The sequence below is a fragment of the Heloderma suspectum genome, chromosome 2 (genome assembly GCF_057233095.1).
Source record: "Heloderma suspectum isolate Gila_16-S chromosome 2, 16-S_ref, whole genome shotgun sequence".
NCBI lineage: Eukaryota > Metazoa > Chordata > Lepidosauria > Squamata > Helodermatidae > Heloderma > Heloderma suspectum.
The window spans coordinates 348,480,487-348,498,273 of NC_139459.1; the positions used below are offsets into that span (position 1 = coordinate 348,480,487).

The 17,787-nt window shown below is 47.0% G+C and overlaps 1 protein-coding gene across 1 annotated transcript; it reads left to right on the plus strand.

Annotated features, from left to right (window-relative positions):
- Window positions 1-11,371, plus strand: LOC146355456 (uncharacterized). The gene is made up of 5 exons (XM_084829892.1): window positions 1-300; window positions 6,916-7,062; window positions 8,038-8,148; window positions 9,794-10,094; window positions 10,285-11,371. The coding sequence occupies exons 1-5, from the start codon at window positions 1-3 to the stop codon at window positions 11,004-11,006; spliced, it is 1,581 nt and encodes a 526-aa protein (XP_084686018.1). The 3' UTR covers window positions 11,007-11,371.
- The last annotated feature ends 6,416 nt before the right edge of the window (window positions 11,372-17,787 follow it).

Consider the following 17,787-nt stretch of genomic DNA (forward strand, 5'->3'; position numbering starts at 1 on the left):
ATGCCAACCTGCGATTTTCCAGCTGGACTGCATTGCTGGCCTGTCGCAAGCGGCGCGCCTGGATCCTGCGGGCGAGGGACGGACGGCGCCCGCCCCACGCGGGCAGCGCGGTGGGTTTGCGCGGGAGGAGCCGCGCCGCGCCGCGCCGCCCCCGCTTTGGAGAGGCGCTCGCGCGATGCGGGGAGGCAGCGCGGGCGCTGCCCTCGCGGCTCGCCGTGCGGCGGGATCGGCGCGGGCGCCGGAGAGCTGCTTCCTCGGGCGGGAGCGGAGCGGAGCGGGGCGGAGCGGGGCGGGGCGAAGGCAAGCCGGTGGCGAGGGGGAGAAGCGGCGCCGTCGCCTTCCGCGGGGGGCGGGAGTCCGCCTTGGGAACTGGCCGGGGTCTCCCGGTTGATACGCTGGGGGGCTGTGCGCGCGCGGAGGAGGAGGGACGTGACGCGGGGAGCAATTCCGCCTCTCCCCTCCCCAGGACTTCCGGGCGTTTTGCAAGGAGCTCTGCAAGGGCGAGAGTTGGCAGGGCCGGCATCCTGCCCCGGGCAAGATCCCCCCCCATCACTCCCCCCTCCCCCGCTCCCGCCAGGGATCACAATAAGGGCCAGCCGAGTTTAGATTTCCAGGTGACCCGCTGAAGATATAGAATCATAGAATAGTAGGGTTGGAAGGGGCCTACAAGGCCATCGAGTCCAACCCCCTGCTCAGTGCAGGAATCCAAGTCAGAGCATCCCTGACAGATGGCTGTCCAGCCTCGTCTTGAAGGCCTCCAATGTGGGAGAGCCCACCACCTCCCTAGGGAATTGGTTCCATTGTCGTATTGCTCTAACAGTCAGGAAGTTTTTCCTGATGTTCAGCCGGAATCTGGCTTCCTGTCACTTGAGCCCATTATTCCGTGTCCTGCACTCTGGGATGATCAAGAAGAGATCCTGGCCTTCTTCTCTGTGACAACCTTTCAAGTACTTGAAGAGTACTTCAAAGAGCACTGGGCCAGGACTGAGCCCTGCGGTACCCTGCGGTAAAGATTCACAAGTTTATTCTGGCATAGGCTTTTGTGGACTATAGCCTACTTCTATAGCATCTGATGAAGTGGCTATAGCCCACAAAAGCTTATGCAAGAATAAACGTGTTTGATTTTAAGGCACTACAAGACTCTTTGTTGTTTTTGCTGCAATAGAAAAACACAGCTACTCTCTGAAAAAATAAATTTAGGGTGCAATCCTATGCTTCCTTAAACTCCCGGCATGCCCCAGCCAGCCATGCTTACTGGGAATGCTGGGACTTGTAGGGCTTTTTTCTGCCTAAACATGCATAGGATTGTGCCCTGAATGTGATTTTCCTAGCAACATTTTGGTGTGAATAGGGAAGGGGAGGATACCAAAAGAATCTTAATGAGTCTAGCAAGATACCCTCTACTGAGTAGAGGAGCAGGCACAGGCTAGTCTAGAACAATCACAAAATTAGACACGAGAAGGGAAAAGAGGCTATGGAAGGACAAGACTCTCCAGTGGTGGTGACCTGCAAGCTGTGTGCAATGTTTGTTTTCTTGCCTGAGAACAACATGGCCTACACCTGCAACAAGTGCAAGTTGATCACGCTGCTGGAAGAAAAAGTAAGTGGACTGGAGCGGCGACTGTCGACCCTCCGGGGAATAAGAGAACACGAAGAGTTCTTGGACAGAATGGGGGAACTACAGCAGCAAAGTGAAGACCAGAAGCTTGAAGAGCAACAGCAAGATGAGGCAGAACTGGGAAATGCTGAGATGAAGAAAAATGGAGTAGAGGATACTCCTTGGAAAAGGGTGACAGGAGAAGAAGAACTAGACGCCACTCTGCACCAGTGGAAGCAGTGGAGCTGTGGAACCGATTCCAGGTACTTGCGGATGAGACTGGAGGACAGCCTGCAGAGGAAGAATCACAGGGGAACCTGCATGAGAGTGAGCAAGAGGCTGAAGGTCAGTCAAACAGAGGCGATGAAACCCAGGCCTACAAGAAAAAGAAGAGGAGAGTGGTAGTAGTGGGAGACTCCTTGCTGCGTGGGATCGAGACCCAAGTATGTCGCGAAGACCCGTGGACTCGCCAGGTATGTTGTCTCCCGGGAGGACAGATTAGAGACGTGACTGAAAGGTTGCCTGCACTCATAAAGCCCACTGACAGGTATCCCTTTCTTCTCATCCATGTGGGAACAAATGATACCGCCAAGAGGAGCTACGAAGAGATCACGTCAGACTTTGAAGCTTTGGGAAGGAAACTCAAGAACTTTGGGGCCCAGATAGTTTTCTCATCCATCCTTCCAGTAGTAAGAAGAGGGATAGAAAGGGAACGAAAAATACTCCGGGTGAATGACTGGCTACGAAGGTGGTGCCGACGAAAGAGATTTGGATTCTGGGACCACGGGCTATACTTCCTGGAAGATGGGCTGTTGGCAAGGGACGGGTTGCACCTCACAAAGGATGGGAAGAATGTGTTTGGCCACAGCATGAAGAACTTCATCAGGAGGGCTTTAAACTGAATCCTATGGGGAAGGGAGATGTAATGTTGGGGGTAACAATCGACGTAGGCGCATGCACTGCAACGGAGAGAACGGCTCTGATAGCGCCCAATAATAGTCTTCAGACAAATGTAGGAAGAAAGCCAGACTATGAAGCACATGGTCTTCGATGTCTATATACTAATGCCCAGAGTATAGGAAACAATATAGGAAGTATATATGTATACTCTTAATATATTCAGACAAAATATATGTGTTTCCAATATAGGAAACACATATAGGAAGTGGAAAGAAGGCCAAGTAACAAAGGAAGGGTACAGGCAGATAGCACAGAAATGCAGGGATGGCGTCAGGAAGACTAAAGCTGAGAATAAGCTGAGGCTAGCAAGGGATGCTAAAAACAACAAAAAGGCTTTCTTCAGCTACATGCATAGTAAAAGGCAGAGGAAAGAAATGGTGGTTCAGCTATTAAATAAGGATGGCAAAACGACAACAGATGACAAAGAAAAGGCAGAGGTGCTCAATTCCTACTTTGGCTCAGTCTTCTCCCAAAAGAGGGTCTATGACCCCCCTGGCAAAGATGAAGTACAGGCTGAAGGGGCAGGATTGCAGCTTGAGAGTGATAGGCATATGGTCAAGGAACACCTAATTACTTTGACTGAGTCCAAATCTCCAGGGCCAGATGAACTGCATCCTAGAGTAATACAGGAACTGGCAGAAGAACTCTCAGAACCACTGTCTATTCTCTTTGAGAAATCATGGAGGACGGGGGAAGTGCCAGATGACTGGAGGAGGGCTAACGTTGTCCCTATCTTCAAAAGGGGTAAAAAGGAGGAACCTGGGAACTACAGACCAGTCAGTCTGACATCAATCCCTGGGAAAATTCTGGAGCAGATGATCAAGCAATCCATCTGGAAGCACCTTGAAAACAATGCCGTGATTACTCGAAGCCAACATGGATTTGTCAAAAACAAGTCCTGCCAGACAAATCTGATCTCATTTTTTAATCAAGTAACCTCCCTTGTAGACCGTGGGAATGCTGTAGACATCATATACCTCGACTTCAGCAAAGCTTTCGACAAAGTGCCCCATGATATCCTGATGAGGAAACTAGCTCCAAGTGGGCTAGATGAAACAACGATCCGGTGCATCCACAGTTGGCTACAGAATCGGACTCAAAGAGTGCTTATCAATGGGACCTTCTCAAACTGGGGAGAGGTAACGAGTGGGGTACCGCAGGGCTCAGTCCTGGCCCAGTGCTCTTCTGGTTGTTCTCATGTTGTTCTCAGGCAAGAAAACAAACATGGCACACACTTTGCAGGTCACCATTACTGGAGAGTCTTGTCCTTCCATAGCCTCTTTTCCCTTGAAAACAGGAGGAAGCAGCCCTTGATGTCCTTACACCTGTTTGGCCTTTGAAGTTGGTTTCTTAGCAGCTTAGTTTTTTATAGTTCCGTTTATGGTAAGGTGGCATCTTCAATTCTTGTGTCCCGATTGGTATATCTGTCTGGAAGGGTGGTCTGGGGGTAGAGCAGGTGCTTCGAAGGCAGAAAGTCCCAGGTTCAAATCCAGACATCTCCAGATGTAAGGAGCTTTGGCAGTAGGGCTGGGGAGGACCCCTTTCTAGATGAGATCTTGTAAAGCCATCAGCAGCGTCAGTAAACAGGTCTGGGCAGAATGGCCCAGTTGTGTGATTCACTGCAAAGCAGCTTCGTAGATTCATAATTATTGGGACACTTGCAGACTCCCTTCCTTTCCTTTAATCATGTCCTGAGGAAGATATGAAACATCCTTTCTGTTTTGGGGACAGCATGTGATGTTGAAGATATTTGAGCACCAGTGTAGTGTAGTGATTCGAGTGTTGGCCTGGGATTCAGGAGACCCGGGTTCTATTCCCCACTCAGCCATGAAGCTCAGTCAGTGACTTTGGACCAGTCACGGACTCTCAGCCTAACCTACCTCACCGGGTTATTGTGAGGATAAAATGGAGAAGCAGGACCATGTAAGCTGCCTTGGGTTCTTGGAAGAGCAAGAAAGGCAGAACAGAAATATTAAAATCAATAAATATTTCTGAAGTGTTCCCCTTTGCTTTGCCCTTTTTGCCCCCTGAGAGTGAAGAATGATGTCTGAGTCTGGACCGAAATTGCCCCCTCCCTCTGGCATCAAGCGAGAGTTTTCTGTAGAGCCAAGCCAGGTAGGAGATCTCCAGAAATGGATGGGGAGGCTGGGAGCGAGATGGAAATGGAGAAAGAAAGTAGGAGAGTGAAGCCAGAGGGATCTCGAAGTGTCTTTCTTTCCAGGTTTCATGGCTAATTAGTATTGTTATGCTTGCATGCGTTAAACTGCCTCATTAAGAGATATCTTAGTTAATGACCATGACCACAAGTTGGGGCAGCAAGGCACTGGAGAGGAGCTCGGCTTCCAAATCCCTGGACTGGTGTGCCCAAGGAACTGGGTGGAGATGCAAACTTCTCCTTCACGTTGCAAGATCTGTGGGAATGTGGGTCTCCAGCCACACTCAGTGATGTGGATTTTCTAGGAAATTTTGAATTGGAAACTTCTAGAAAATGTTCCTATGGAAATTAGGCTAATTTGCATTGGGTCATTTGCATCGAAAAATTTTCTGATTCTTTAGAGAATGATGTAATTTATCATGTTTATTTTGCTTCTATCTAGTAAACAAAGCTTTAAAAAAGTACTCTATGTTAATTTTTGTCCCAATACACAACAACTATTTGACCTAAACTATATGAGAGGAAAAATTAAATGACCCTTAATGTGATTTAAATGTTATATAGAATTTTTTATTGAGATATTTGTAAAATTGTAAAGATAATGGCATGTACTTCCCTTGCGTTGTTTAAATGTAAGAAAAACAACAACAAATGTACTGAGAACTGCTGATACACTAATTGCAACTCCCAGCATCCCCCAGTCAGCATAGCTGGGTGGGGATGCTGGGAGCTGGAATCCAACACATCTGGAGACCACCAGTTTGGAGAAGGCTACACTAATAAATTTTAGCAACCCAAAGAACTGCATAATATGCTGACAGCCTGTAATGGCCGCAGGAGTGTAACCAAGTCGCCTGTAGTTTTAGAGCAGCCTAGAGATCCATAGTGCTTGGCTTAGGTTAATTATAAGTGCAATTTCCTTGCTAGTGGGCCTCTGAGCATGTGAGATGAGTCAAAGGTCGACAGCGCAGCCTCAGCACATTCCATGCTAACGAAGGCTAGTATCTTATCAGGGCCTATCATGTGCCTGAGAAGTGAGGCTATGTTTATGCCGAGTTACAGGTGGCTGCGCTGGGAAAGTTCTGATTGTTTTCCCTCTGAACAAGCACTGTTAGTCTATGCTGGGAAAGTTGCAGATGAACGCTAATTAACGCTTGCTGCTGTCATGCTGCCTCACTGCTGACATGTATGGTATAAAACCCATTTTACCCCATGGCTCTGGTTTCAGAGAAGCTGTCTGATACAACTATTGGATACGCTTGTGTGCTGTAAATACTCAGTAAAGGCTCCTTGTAAGCAAACTTGGGTCTGGCTTATCATTATTTCGACACCTCCAAACCTTAGCAGCCCATGGCCGGGGCATACACAGCCACTTACCCATTTCAACAGATTTCAGCTCTCTTCCACTAAGGTTGTTGAGGCACGTTCAGTTTCACTGCCACTGCTTCTTAGTTCCATTTCACACTGAGAGCATGTGTGTGTGTTTTCCAGGGGATTATCTGTAGCAAGTACATGAAAAAAGTACATGAGAATGATATTCTCTCACATACTTGCTAGGGATAATCACCTGAAAAACATTAATTACAACCTTGAAACTGCCAAGCTACCTAACATTGTATTTGCCATTGGCACACATTCATTGTTACAAATGAATGTATAAAAAGGATTTTTTTCTGGGGTAAAAAGTTCTATATTGGAATATTTCCCACCACACATTGCTGCCAACAATATGCAGTTTGTATGGGGATCACACATCACAGTGAAAATCCTGCTTCTGCATGTGGAGGTTCTTCACTGGAGAGGGGCAGCTGCAGCAAAAGGTCATGATAAAATTGTTACTGGGAAAACAAAATTCCCTGTCGGAGGAGGTCTGCTTAGAACCGTTCTGCCAAATATGCTAGAGTTCTACATTTAGAGAGGATTGATGTTTTATGTAGAGTAGAGCATTCTAGTATCCGACTGCTCACCTGAGGTCTGAAGTGGTACATTTGAGAAGCAAATTTATTGCCTGAAAACGTTACCCTCCATGCCAAGGGCCTGAAGAGGAACAGAACAGCAGATGTGGCAAGATGAGGTGTGTCTAAATTGACCTAGGTGAGGTTCCCTCCAGAGTGGCTGTTTTCTATTCCTTGTCTTATGACTGAACCGCTGGAAAGGTTTCTCGAGTTGCAGAAGTTGAGCTGGGACCTCCCTGTTCTTGCAGGGGCCGGTGACCTTTGAAGATGTGGCCGTGTATTTCACAGAGGACCAGCGGGCTCTGCTGGATCCATATCAAAGGGCCTTGTACAGGGAGGTCATGATGGAGAATTACGGGAACGTGGCCTCATTGGATAAGGAGCTTGGTTCTTCGGTAAGAGTTGGAACTCTTGTAGTTCCTCTATCCGTAGTTGCACTTTTGAAATTATGACTTTTTGTTACATGTCTTCACTTCTTCTCATCCTGACCCAAGTGATCAGGGAAAGCTCCATGATATACTTGCCCGTGTTCTTCGCAACAACAGTGTCTGACAGGCTCAGCTCAGGGGAAGACCTAGATGTTACAGACCCATCATTCATATTTCTGCCCCTTTCACATGTAAAGTGGCAAGATGTGAGGAGTAAAAGAGAGAGAAGCTTCGGCCTTCCCCTCACACACTCACCCCTCTTAGCTTCCTACACCTGAGTGCCCAGGTACATTTCTCCCTTCCTGGTTCGGACGCTGAGGAAGGTAAAACATGAGAGGTGGAAAATGTTCACTGCCTCTCTCCTGCGTGCTCCCCTTGCTGTAGAAGGAAGACCCTTCAATCCCCCAGTATATATTTGAACAACAGGAAATAAATGCACCTTCGCCACCATCACTTCAGGCCCAGCACTGGCCAATGAGGTTTTCAGGTGTTTATGGACTAAGCCAAGATCTCTCAAGCCCCTGTTGCTCATCCCTTCCCTATCCTCCTACGGCAGGGCTAATGCAAGGACCAACAAGGTAAAGGGCAAACCTTTCCTATTCTACTCTGCCTGACTTTGTCTCTTGAGTGGAGCTGTATTAATTGCCCCAGATGGATCATATTTTTAGTGTGTGCATCAACCCAACAGTTTTTACATACCAAGAACTGAGCAATTAATTAAGAATAATTAGTTTGATTTTCTGTTTTTGCCTGGACTCCCTCCCTTCACTCTCATTGTGAAACCAAGCAGATGTGTCTGAGTTGGATGTTGGGATTGTCCTCCAAAGCACAGTTCTGAAGATAAGTCATGCTTTGAAAGGTTCTTGTTGGGTCCCTCTCTGGGGGGTTTTAGAGGCCACACAGTATATGATTATATTCCCTGTTCTCTTCTTTCACAAGCAGGCTTTCCAGTCACCAAGCCTGAGCTCATTTCCCGGCTGGAACAAGGGGAGGAGGTGTGGGTGCTGGATTCTCCGGGCTTGGATGGAACGGAGAACTCCAAGAGTAACTCAGGTGAGGGGTCTGGGAGAGCCAGTTGAGCAGTTTCACTGGCTCTGGTCCATTCTGAGCTCTTCTTGGCTTTGGGTTTGCTTTTGCCCATATTTCTCCAGTTTAGGCTATGTTTGTTAGCTCTCATTTCCGTATCACAAACCAGTGTCCGATGTCAGTAATGGACTGGATGAGGGCAAACAAGTTGAAGCTTAATCCAGGCAAGACAGAGTTGCTCCTGGCTAGTCAAAAGGCTGATCAGGGAATAACTATTCAACCTGTGATGGATGGGGTTGAACTCACCCCGAAGACTCAGGCTCGCAGCATTGGTGTACTCCTGGACTTGTGCTCGAATCTGGAAGCCCAGGTTCTGGCAGTGGCCAGGAGTGCGTTCGCACAGCTAAGGCTAGTGCACCAACTGCCCCCGTTCCTAGAGATGTCTGATCTGGCCACAGTCACACAAGCCATATTTACATCCTATTTGGACTACTGTAAGATGCTCTACATGGGGCTGCCTTTGAAAACTGTTCAGAACTTCAGCTGGTCCAAAATACTGTTGCCAGACTCCTGACTGGGGTCAGTTAAAGGAAGCATGTGACTCCCTTTTTACAACAGCTTCACTTGTTACCACCCTGTTTCCAGACAGAATTCAGAGTGCTGATTATGATCTATAAATCCTTACATGGCTTGGGACCGGGCTAGCTGAAAGACTGTGTTCTCCCATATGAGCCTGCCTGGTTCTTCAGATTTTCAGGAGAGGTCCTTCTTTTGATGCTGCCGCCTTCGGAGGCAGGTTTTGTGGCAACGCAAAAGAGGGCCCTTTTCAGTGGAACTCTGGGTTGTGGAAGTTGCTGCCAAGAGAGGCGAGGTTCGCTCCTGCTCTGTCTGCTCCTGTATTCAGAGAGCTTTTAATTCAAGGAGGCCTTTGACATGTAAGTGGGTCTGTTGGGTTGGATGCTGTTTTTATTCTGTTGTTGTGTTTTAATGCATTTGTTTTATTATAGTTTTAATCAAGTTTTGTTTATGTTTGTATGCTGCCTTGAGTGCCATTTTTCTTGGTAGATGGGGTAGGGGGCACAAATCAATCAATAAATGTATCCAGTTCACTTATTTTAAAATCTCTCTCTGTCTCTGTAGCCCATTCTTGTCTATCAGCTGTAATTCTTCTTGATTTTCCTTCTCATTTTCTTTGTGCTTTGCCCTTTGCTCTCGGCTGAAGTTTTGGTAACTTCTACTTCATGTCTCAGTTACTCTCCTGCTTTGTTTCTCCCTCACCCACTCTCTCCTGACACTCAACCCTTTCCCTTTTGGCACATGTTCAATTAGCATTGGAAAATGTTGCCCTTCTCCCACTCCTGTGACCTTTAACCTCTGCCTCTCCCTCGACCTTCCCTTTGTGTCCTTTCTCCATTTATTGCCTCTTCTTGAATGTCAACCTGAGGGCAGGGTTGTGCCCTCTTAATATAATTATTGTAAAGCATGTGGCCCTTAAGATGCTTCCTATTTTCATGACGAGCTGCTGAGTCTTCGGGACTAATGCAGATATAGGGCACGTATAGGTCAGAGGTGTCTGCACGGCTGCCTAAGCTGCCAGGTTGTTTGTCCTGGCTCTGCCTTGGCCACTGCAAAATTCTCCTACAAATCGTGTCCCTGTAAACCCACCCCTCAGGCAATCGGTACTCCAGGAGGATCGCAGTTTTCTTGCAGAAGACCCCACATGTCAGCTGTCAGGTTGCGCAGTTTATATGGAGAGGAAGACATGATGGACAGGATGTTTAACTGTCCCCACCGTTGCCCATGCTCCAGGCCTCCCTATGACTGTATGTTACTGACCTTGTGTTTGGCTGTGGGGGAGGTGTCGGAGGTAGACACCAGGCCTGACCCTGTCTCATGGCACCTCCAGCTGTATCATCTGACATCTGCCCACCAACTCACCATCAACAGTTCCATGCAGCCCTTGGCAGCAAAAGGTAGGCCACTCCTGGGCTAATGAGATGAACGGCGTGAGAGGGACATGATGAGGGGTGGCTTCTTGACTTGGTGTTTTGATATTGTCACAGTCTGAATGATTCCATTTCCCCCTTCAACCTGCTTCTTGGGTTTATTTCTTTCTAATCCTCTAAAGTAAATCTTGTTTCTGTTTCCCCTTTATTCCAGCAGGTGAGAGTAGAAGAAAGCAGTCACTTGTGGCACAAATTATTCAGAAATCCATTCTTCCCAAACATCAGCAAGTCCACATGCAAAAGAGATCCCATAAATGCTTGGAGTGTGGGAAATGTTTTACTCAGAAATCAGTTCTCGTGACCCATGAGAGAGTCCACATGGGGGAGAAACCATATGAATGCCTGGAGTGTGGGAAGAGTTTTGCTGATCCTTCAGCCTTTTCAAAACACCGGAGAGTCCACACGGGAGAGAAACCCTATACATGTTTGGAGTGTGGGAAGTGTTTTGCTCTGAAATCACAACTCATCATCCACCAGAGAATTCACACGCGTGAGAAACCCTATAAATGCTTGGAGTGTGAGAAATGCTTTGTTTGGAAACCAAAACTCATGGTCCCCCAGAGAGTCCACACAGGGGAGAAACCCTATAAATGCGTGGACTGTGGGAAATTTTTGGCTGATTCTTCATCGCTTGCAAGACACCAGAGAATCCACACAGGAGAGAGACCCTATAAATGCTTGGAGTGTGGGAAATGTTTTGCTCGAAAATCATATCTTATGAATCACCAGAGAGTCCACACAGACAATAAACGGGAGGCCAAATCCTTCCCTCCCCAGATGGCCCCCCCTTCCCTGTGCCACACCCCCTTTGTTCCAACCACTGATGATTTTGTGGTTTCCTGGCCTTTCTACAGTTTCACCCCCATGCTAGTAAGTTGAAATTCTTCTAAGGCTTAGTTCCTGGCAGTAAGAGTTTTAAGCTACAAGACGCAGATATTTTTGGTTCCACCTCTTCTGCCTTTGCCTCCACCCCTTTTGTCTTTAGCCCCGCCCATCAGTGGACTGTGGCCCCTGAGAGCTTCTCCAAAATTGCATTTGGGCCTTGGGCTGAATTAGGTTCTCCACCCTTGATCTAGTTCCTAAACCTCAGCTGAGGTACATGATGGGAATGGAAGTGTTGTAGGCATGTATCAAGACCTAGGGGGAATTTAGGAATATGTGTTTCTTCTCTCTGATTTCAGTAATTCTATGTATATGAACTTTATATGCTTTTTTAAAAAACAAGAATTAAAACACTGATTTGCAACAACAGTTCTTGTTCTTTCAATTCCATTACTTTCTTCAGTGTGCCCAAATGCATATTCAGTAAGCGAAGTGGGAATTGAGAAGCCATTATCTATTTCATTATTATTGTTTCTTCTTAGAAACATTCTAAGAGAGCAATCCTATGGGCTCTAGGCAGTGCCTGACCTCAGGTCATAGGATTTTTTGGATTCCTGGATCCAAGGCTGGAGACAGTGCTCTGACCTCAGACCCAGGAGTCCAAGCTCCCCTCCCCCTCACAGCTGGTGTGGAGAGAACCGTGCTGGCTTCCTCTATGAGCTTGGAGGGGAGGGAAAGGTTCTGTGGACAGGAAGGGTGGGCGACCAGGTCAGCCAGCTTACGAAGAATCCTGCCAGTCCTGTCTCGTGGTCCACAGAGCCATAGCTAGATGGGTAAAATCACCCTTCTAGTAAAAATGCAGGGTGACAGGAGTGCAGAGGCGACAATTGTCTCCGCACTGCTTCCACTCCGCATAGGATTTCGAGGCTGATGGGAATCCCAATAGGATTGTGCCTTAATTTTACTACAACTCCCCTATATGTGAATAATGTTTCCATTTTCAAAGCTATACCTCCAACACATACTTAGAGTGTGTTTCTATGTTTGTGTTATGGGCCTGTGCCCCAGCTCTATTAAGAACCTAGAAATGCCCCTACTTGCGTGAAAATCCGGTTTTGAAAATAGAGAGACAACCTTTTATGTGGAGGAGTTGGGCTGGCAAAGGAATTCATGCTTTAGATCAGTTAATAGATTTGGCTGAAGACTTTTTACCATTTTCAGTATTGTGGATTAGATATTATTTACCATCTAGTTCTAGTGACAGTCCATTCTATTTCAGCATTTGTTGGACTGTACATGGCCCATGAGTGCTTCAGCATCTTGTGCACTGTTGGAGGAGTTAATTTGTTCCTCACAGAACACTAAACCTACAATAACTGTCTATAAAAGTCTTTTGAAATGGATGTTCAGAGGGTCAGAGACAAATGGAATAAGGAATTCGAATGCTCCATACAGTCTATTCAACGGAGACTTTCCTTAACTTTCATATGTACTATTTCTGTACATTTAAAATTGAGATTGATTCAACAAAAATTGATGTTTTGTGCACATTGGACAACACAGAAGCTTGTTAAGAAGAACCCCCCAGGGAGTTTCAGCTATTTGGCAGTATTGTTGTTGTTCAGTCGTGTCCAACTCTTCGTGACCCCATGGACCATAGCACGCCAGGCCTTCCTGTCCTGCGCTCTCTCCCGGAGCGTGCTCAAGTCCATATTCATTGCATAAGTGATGCTATCTAGCCATCTCATTCTCTGCCGTCCCCTTCTCCTTTTGCCTTCAGTCTTTCCCAGCATCAGGGGCATTTCCAGAGAGTTTTCTCTTCGCCTGAGGTGGCCAAAATATTTGAGCTTCACTTCAGTATCTGTCCTTTCAATGAGCACTCAGGGTTGATTTCCTTTAGGATGGACTGATTTGACTTCCTTGCAGTCCAGGGGACTCATAAGAGTCTTCTCCAGCACCACAGTTTGAAAGCATCAATTCTTCGGTGCTCAGCCTTCCTGATAGTCCAGCTCTCACAGCCATAGATTACCACTGGGAAAACCATAGCTTTGATTAGACGGACCTTTGTCGGCAAGGTGATGTCTCTGCTTCTTACTATGCTGTCTAGGTTTGCCATAGCTTTCCTCCCAAGGAGCAAGCATCTTTTAATTTCATGGCTACAGTCACCATCTGCGGTGATCTTGGAGCCCAAGAAAATAAAATCTGTCACTGCTTCCATTTCTTCCCCTTCCATATGCCAGGAAGTGATGGGGCCAGATGCCATGATCTTCGTTTTTTTAATGTTGAGTTTCAAACCAGCTTTTACACTCTCCTCTTTCACCCTCAACAAGAAGCTCTTTAGATCTTCTTCGCTTTCTGCCATTAGGGTGGTATCGTCTGTGTATCGGAGGTTGTTGATAATTCTCCTGGTAATCTTAATTCCGACCTGTGATTCATCCAACCCGGCGTTTCTCATGATGTACTGTGCATATAAGTTAAATAAGCAGGGCGACAGTATGCAGCCTTGTTGTACTCCTTTCCCAATTTTGAACCAATCGGTTGTTCCATGTCTGGTTCTTACAGTTGCTTCTTGACCCTCATACAGGTTTCTCAGGAGACAGGCAAGGTGGTCTGGTACCCCCATCTCTTTCAGAATTTGCCAGTTTGTTGTGATGCACGCAGTCAAAGGCTTTAGCGTAGTCAATGAAGCAGAAATAGACTTTTTCTGGAATTCTCTTGCTTTCTCCATGATCCAGTGAATGTTGGCGATTTGATCTCTAGTTCCTCTGCCTCTTCGAAACCCAGCTTGTACTTCTGGTAGTTCTGGGTTCGCATACCGCTGAAGCCTAGCTTGTAGGATTTTGAGCATCACCTTGCTGGCATGTGAAATGAGCGCAATTGTACGGTAGTTTGAACACTCTTTGGCGTTGCCCTTCTTAGTAATTGGAATGTAAACTGACCTCTTCCAGTCTTGTGGCCACTGTTGAGTGTTCCAAATTTGTTGGCATATAGAGTGCAGCACTTTAACGGCATCATCTTTTAGGATTTTAAATAGCTCAGCTGGAATACTGTCTTGTCCGCTAGCTTTGTTGTTACAAATGCTTCCTAAGGCCCACTTGACTTCACTCTCTAGGATGTCCGGCTCAAGTTCAGTGACCGCACTCTCATGGCTATCAGGGACATTCAGATATTTCCTGTATCATTCTTCTGTGTATTCTTTCCACCTCTTCTGAATCTCATCTGCTTCTGTTAGGTCCCTGCCTTCTTTGTCCTTTATCATGCCCGTCTTTGCACAAAACGTTCCCTTGAGATCTCCGATTTTGTTTTCCTCGATTTCTTTGCACTGTTCATTTAAGAAGGCCTTCTTGTCTCTCCTTGCTATTCTCTGGAACTCTGCATTCAGTTGGATATATCTTCCCCTTTCTCTCTTGCTTTTCGCTTCCCTTCTTTCCTCAGCGACTTGTAAAGCCTCCTCAGACAGCCACTTTGCTTTTCTTTTTCTTTGGGATGGATTGAGTTGCTGCCTCCTGAACCATGTTACGGACCTCCGTCCATAGTTCCTCAAGGACTCTGTCTATCAGGTCTAATCCCTTAAATCTATTCCTCACCTCCACTGTATATTCATAAGGGATATGATTTAGGTCATACCTGAATGGTTTAGTGGTTTTCCCTACATTCTTCAATTTAAGCCGAAATTTTGCAACAAGAAGCTCATGATCTGAGCCACAGTCAGCTCCAGGTCTTGTTTTTACTGACTGTATAGAGCTTCTCCATCTTTGGCTGCAAAGGACATAATCTGATTTCGATATTGACCATCTGGTGATGTCCATGTGTAGAGTCGCCTCTTGTGCTGTTGGAAAAGCGTGTTTGCTATGATCAGCGTGTTCTCTTGGCAAAACTCTATTAACCTTTGTCCTGCTCCATTTTGTACACCAAGGCCGTGCTTGCCTGTTATCCCGGGGATTTCTTGACTTCCTACTTTAGCATTCCAATCCCCTATGATGAAGAGGACATCTTTTTTTGGTGTTTGTTCTAGAAGGTGTTGTAGGTCTTCATAGAACCGATCAACCTCAGCTTCTTCGGCATCAGTGGTTGGGGCATAGTCTTGAATTACTGTGATGTTGAATGGTTTGCCTTGGATTCGTACTGAGATCATTCTATCGTTTTTAAGATTGTACCCCAGTACTGCTTTTCCTGCCCTTTTATTGAGTATGAGTGCTACTCCATTTCTTCTAAGGGATTCTTGCCCGCAGTAGTAGATATGACGGTCACCTGAATTAAATTCACCCATGCTTGTCCATTTTAGTTCGCTGATTCCCAAGATGTCGATGTTCAATCTTGCCATCTCATGTTTGACCACCTCCAGCTTACCTTGATTCATTGATCTGACATTCCAGGTTCCTAAACAATATTGTTCTTTACAGCATCAGATTTTCTTTTCACCACCAGACACATCTACAGCTGAGTGTCCTTTCGGCTTTGGCCCAGCCGCTTCACTCTTTCTGGCGCTACTTGGAAATACCCTCTGCTCTTCCCCAGTAGTATATTGGACACCTTCCGACCTGAGGGGCTCATCTTCTGGCGTCATATCTTTTAGCCTTGTGATACGTTCCATGGGGTTTTCTTGGCAAGAATACTGGAGTGGGTTGCCATTTCCTTCTCCAGTGGACCACATTTTGTCAGAACTCTCTGCCATGACCTGTCCGTCTTGGGTGGCCCTGCACGGCATAGCTTATGGCTTCACTGAATTACGCAAGCCCCTTCGCCACAACAAGGCAGTGATCCATGAAGGGGATTTGGCAGTATATAAATGTAATAAATAAGCTGGCTAGCTCTGCTAGGTGAATGCAGGTCTGGTTAATAATTTCTTTTCTGATGCTATGTGCAGATAAAGTTCATTCTTATACCCATATTGCAAGAGGCAGGGTTGTGGCTGAGTAAGTGTGGGTTACTCATTGACGGGGTTGGCACAGTCACGGAGAGAAAATAAGCCATGGCGGCTTATTTTCCCTCCCTGCAGATGCCAGTCGTGAGCCACCTAATTAGCAGAATTACCCTCCAGTCGTAGGTTATCAAGACATCCAAACCAGCTGAGGGCGAGTGGCTGGAGTGGTTTATAAACCACCCTGATCCCGTGGCTTGTTCTAGATTTTCAGGGTGGTTTGTAAACCACCTGAGCCACCATCCCTTGCCGGGCTCAGACATCATGACAACCACGCCCGGCGAGGGCAATTGTGCTAATTAGGTGGCTTGTGCGAGGAGGGAAAATAAGCCACCGTGGCTCATTCTCCCTCCGTGATCGGGCGAAGCCACCCATTGGGAAACAACAGCGGGGGAGAGCTGGCGCACACAGTTCTCGGGGGCCACGCCTGCCTGTCCTGGTAGGCCTGGTGCCCAGGCCTTGTCACTGCTCAGTCCCCAGATTACCAGCAATGGTGGGCCTGTTTTCTGGTGCTCTCAGGGCTCCTTTAAAATCACTGGAATGGTTTCCCTCATCTTGGAAAGGGGTGAATGCTCTCTACGGCAGGCTTCCCCAACTCGTGCCCTCCAGACGCAGCCCACTATTGTGAGTCCCATTTGGGGGTGGTGGTAGTGTGAGGCAACTCTGCGGTGTAGCCCAGTTTTGCTGTCCAGTCTCCTGTGTGCTTGTTGGTGTTTAGGGAAATACAGATGGGGCTCCAAACTTGATTGTAGCAGCAGTGCAATTAAGGGCTAAAGGGGTTTGTGTGTACACAGCTTTAAGAGAACCTTCCATTTTTAGCTCTTGCAGGAGGCCCAAGCGGAGCTTCTCACCATCTCTTTTACTACTGGCCTTGGTGATGAGACCGTGTGCCATGCAGCTCCTCAGAAGTTAGCATTGTCCCATGAACTGTCATAATAAAGAACCCTGTTGTGAAGGTACCTCAATCCATTGCGCATTGCCTGCAGAGCAGAGCCTAGAAATGGACTGCGAGCTGAGCAGGTCCCTTACCCACCCGCAGTATTAACCATTCCCTTCACCCCCGTAATGGCTGCTGGCCAAAGAGCTGTTACAGGGATGAAAGGAGCTAGGGAAAGAACTGAAGGCTTCAGCTGCAGGTGGAAAGACGGTGCCAAGAAACCAGGTCTACTCATTGGGCTGGATTGCACAATCTAACAACCTACCGTGGCGTATTTCATATGTGAATATTAATTGGTTGCCTTTAACCAAGCTTTTGTGGAGCTCTGCTGGCCGGTTTTGGAGTTTTGTATCAAAATCCCTGATCCATAGTAAGTCAGGGACAGATCTGCACACATCTGCAGGGCATCGCATGGGGCGTTTCCATGTTACATTCAATGCATGTACAATCTGTGCATGAATACACAGATAGTTGAACTCTACACTCGTACACTCCGCATGATATACCCATGTAACATTCAACATGTATACAAACTACATACAGTGTACATAGACTGCTGATCTGTACACGTATCCAGTTATTCTTCAGAAGACGACTAGAACTAGACTTTCACAACCATCTGTACATACATACAGCATGAATGCGTGTTCAGTGTAATGTGTGAACACGGCCAAGCGGCACCACCCCTTCAAGAACCATTTTACACCTGGCTCCCCCACCACCACCCCGGTCATTCTTCTGTACGCTGCTCCAGTTGCTGCATCTTGGTGTTCGAGAAAAAGAACCTAGACCGACACCACTGGTGCCTGCGAGGGCGCTCCCCACATGGCGACTGTGACCACCCCAATTTTCCCCCATTTTAAAAAAAATACGTACGTGGATTTGTATGAAATGCATACTGTGTTCTACCAGTTATACCGAGGCTTCAACCAAAGCGGACAAAATATCCAAATAAGTATCCGTTTGAAGGTGGTGTCTAT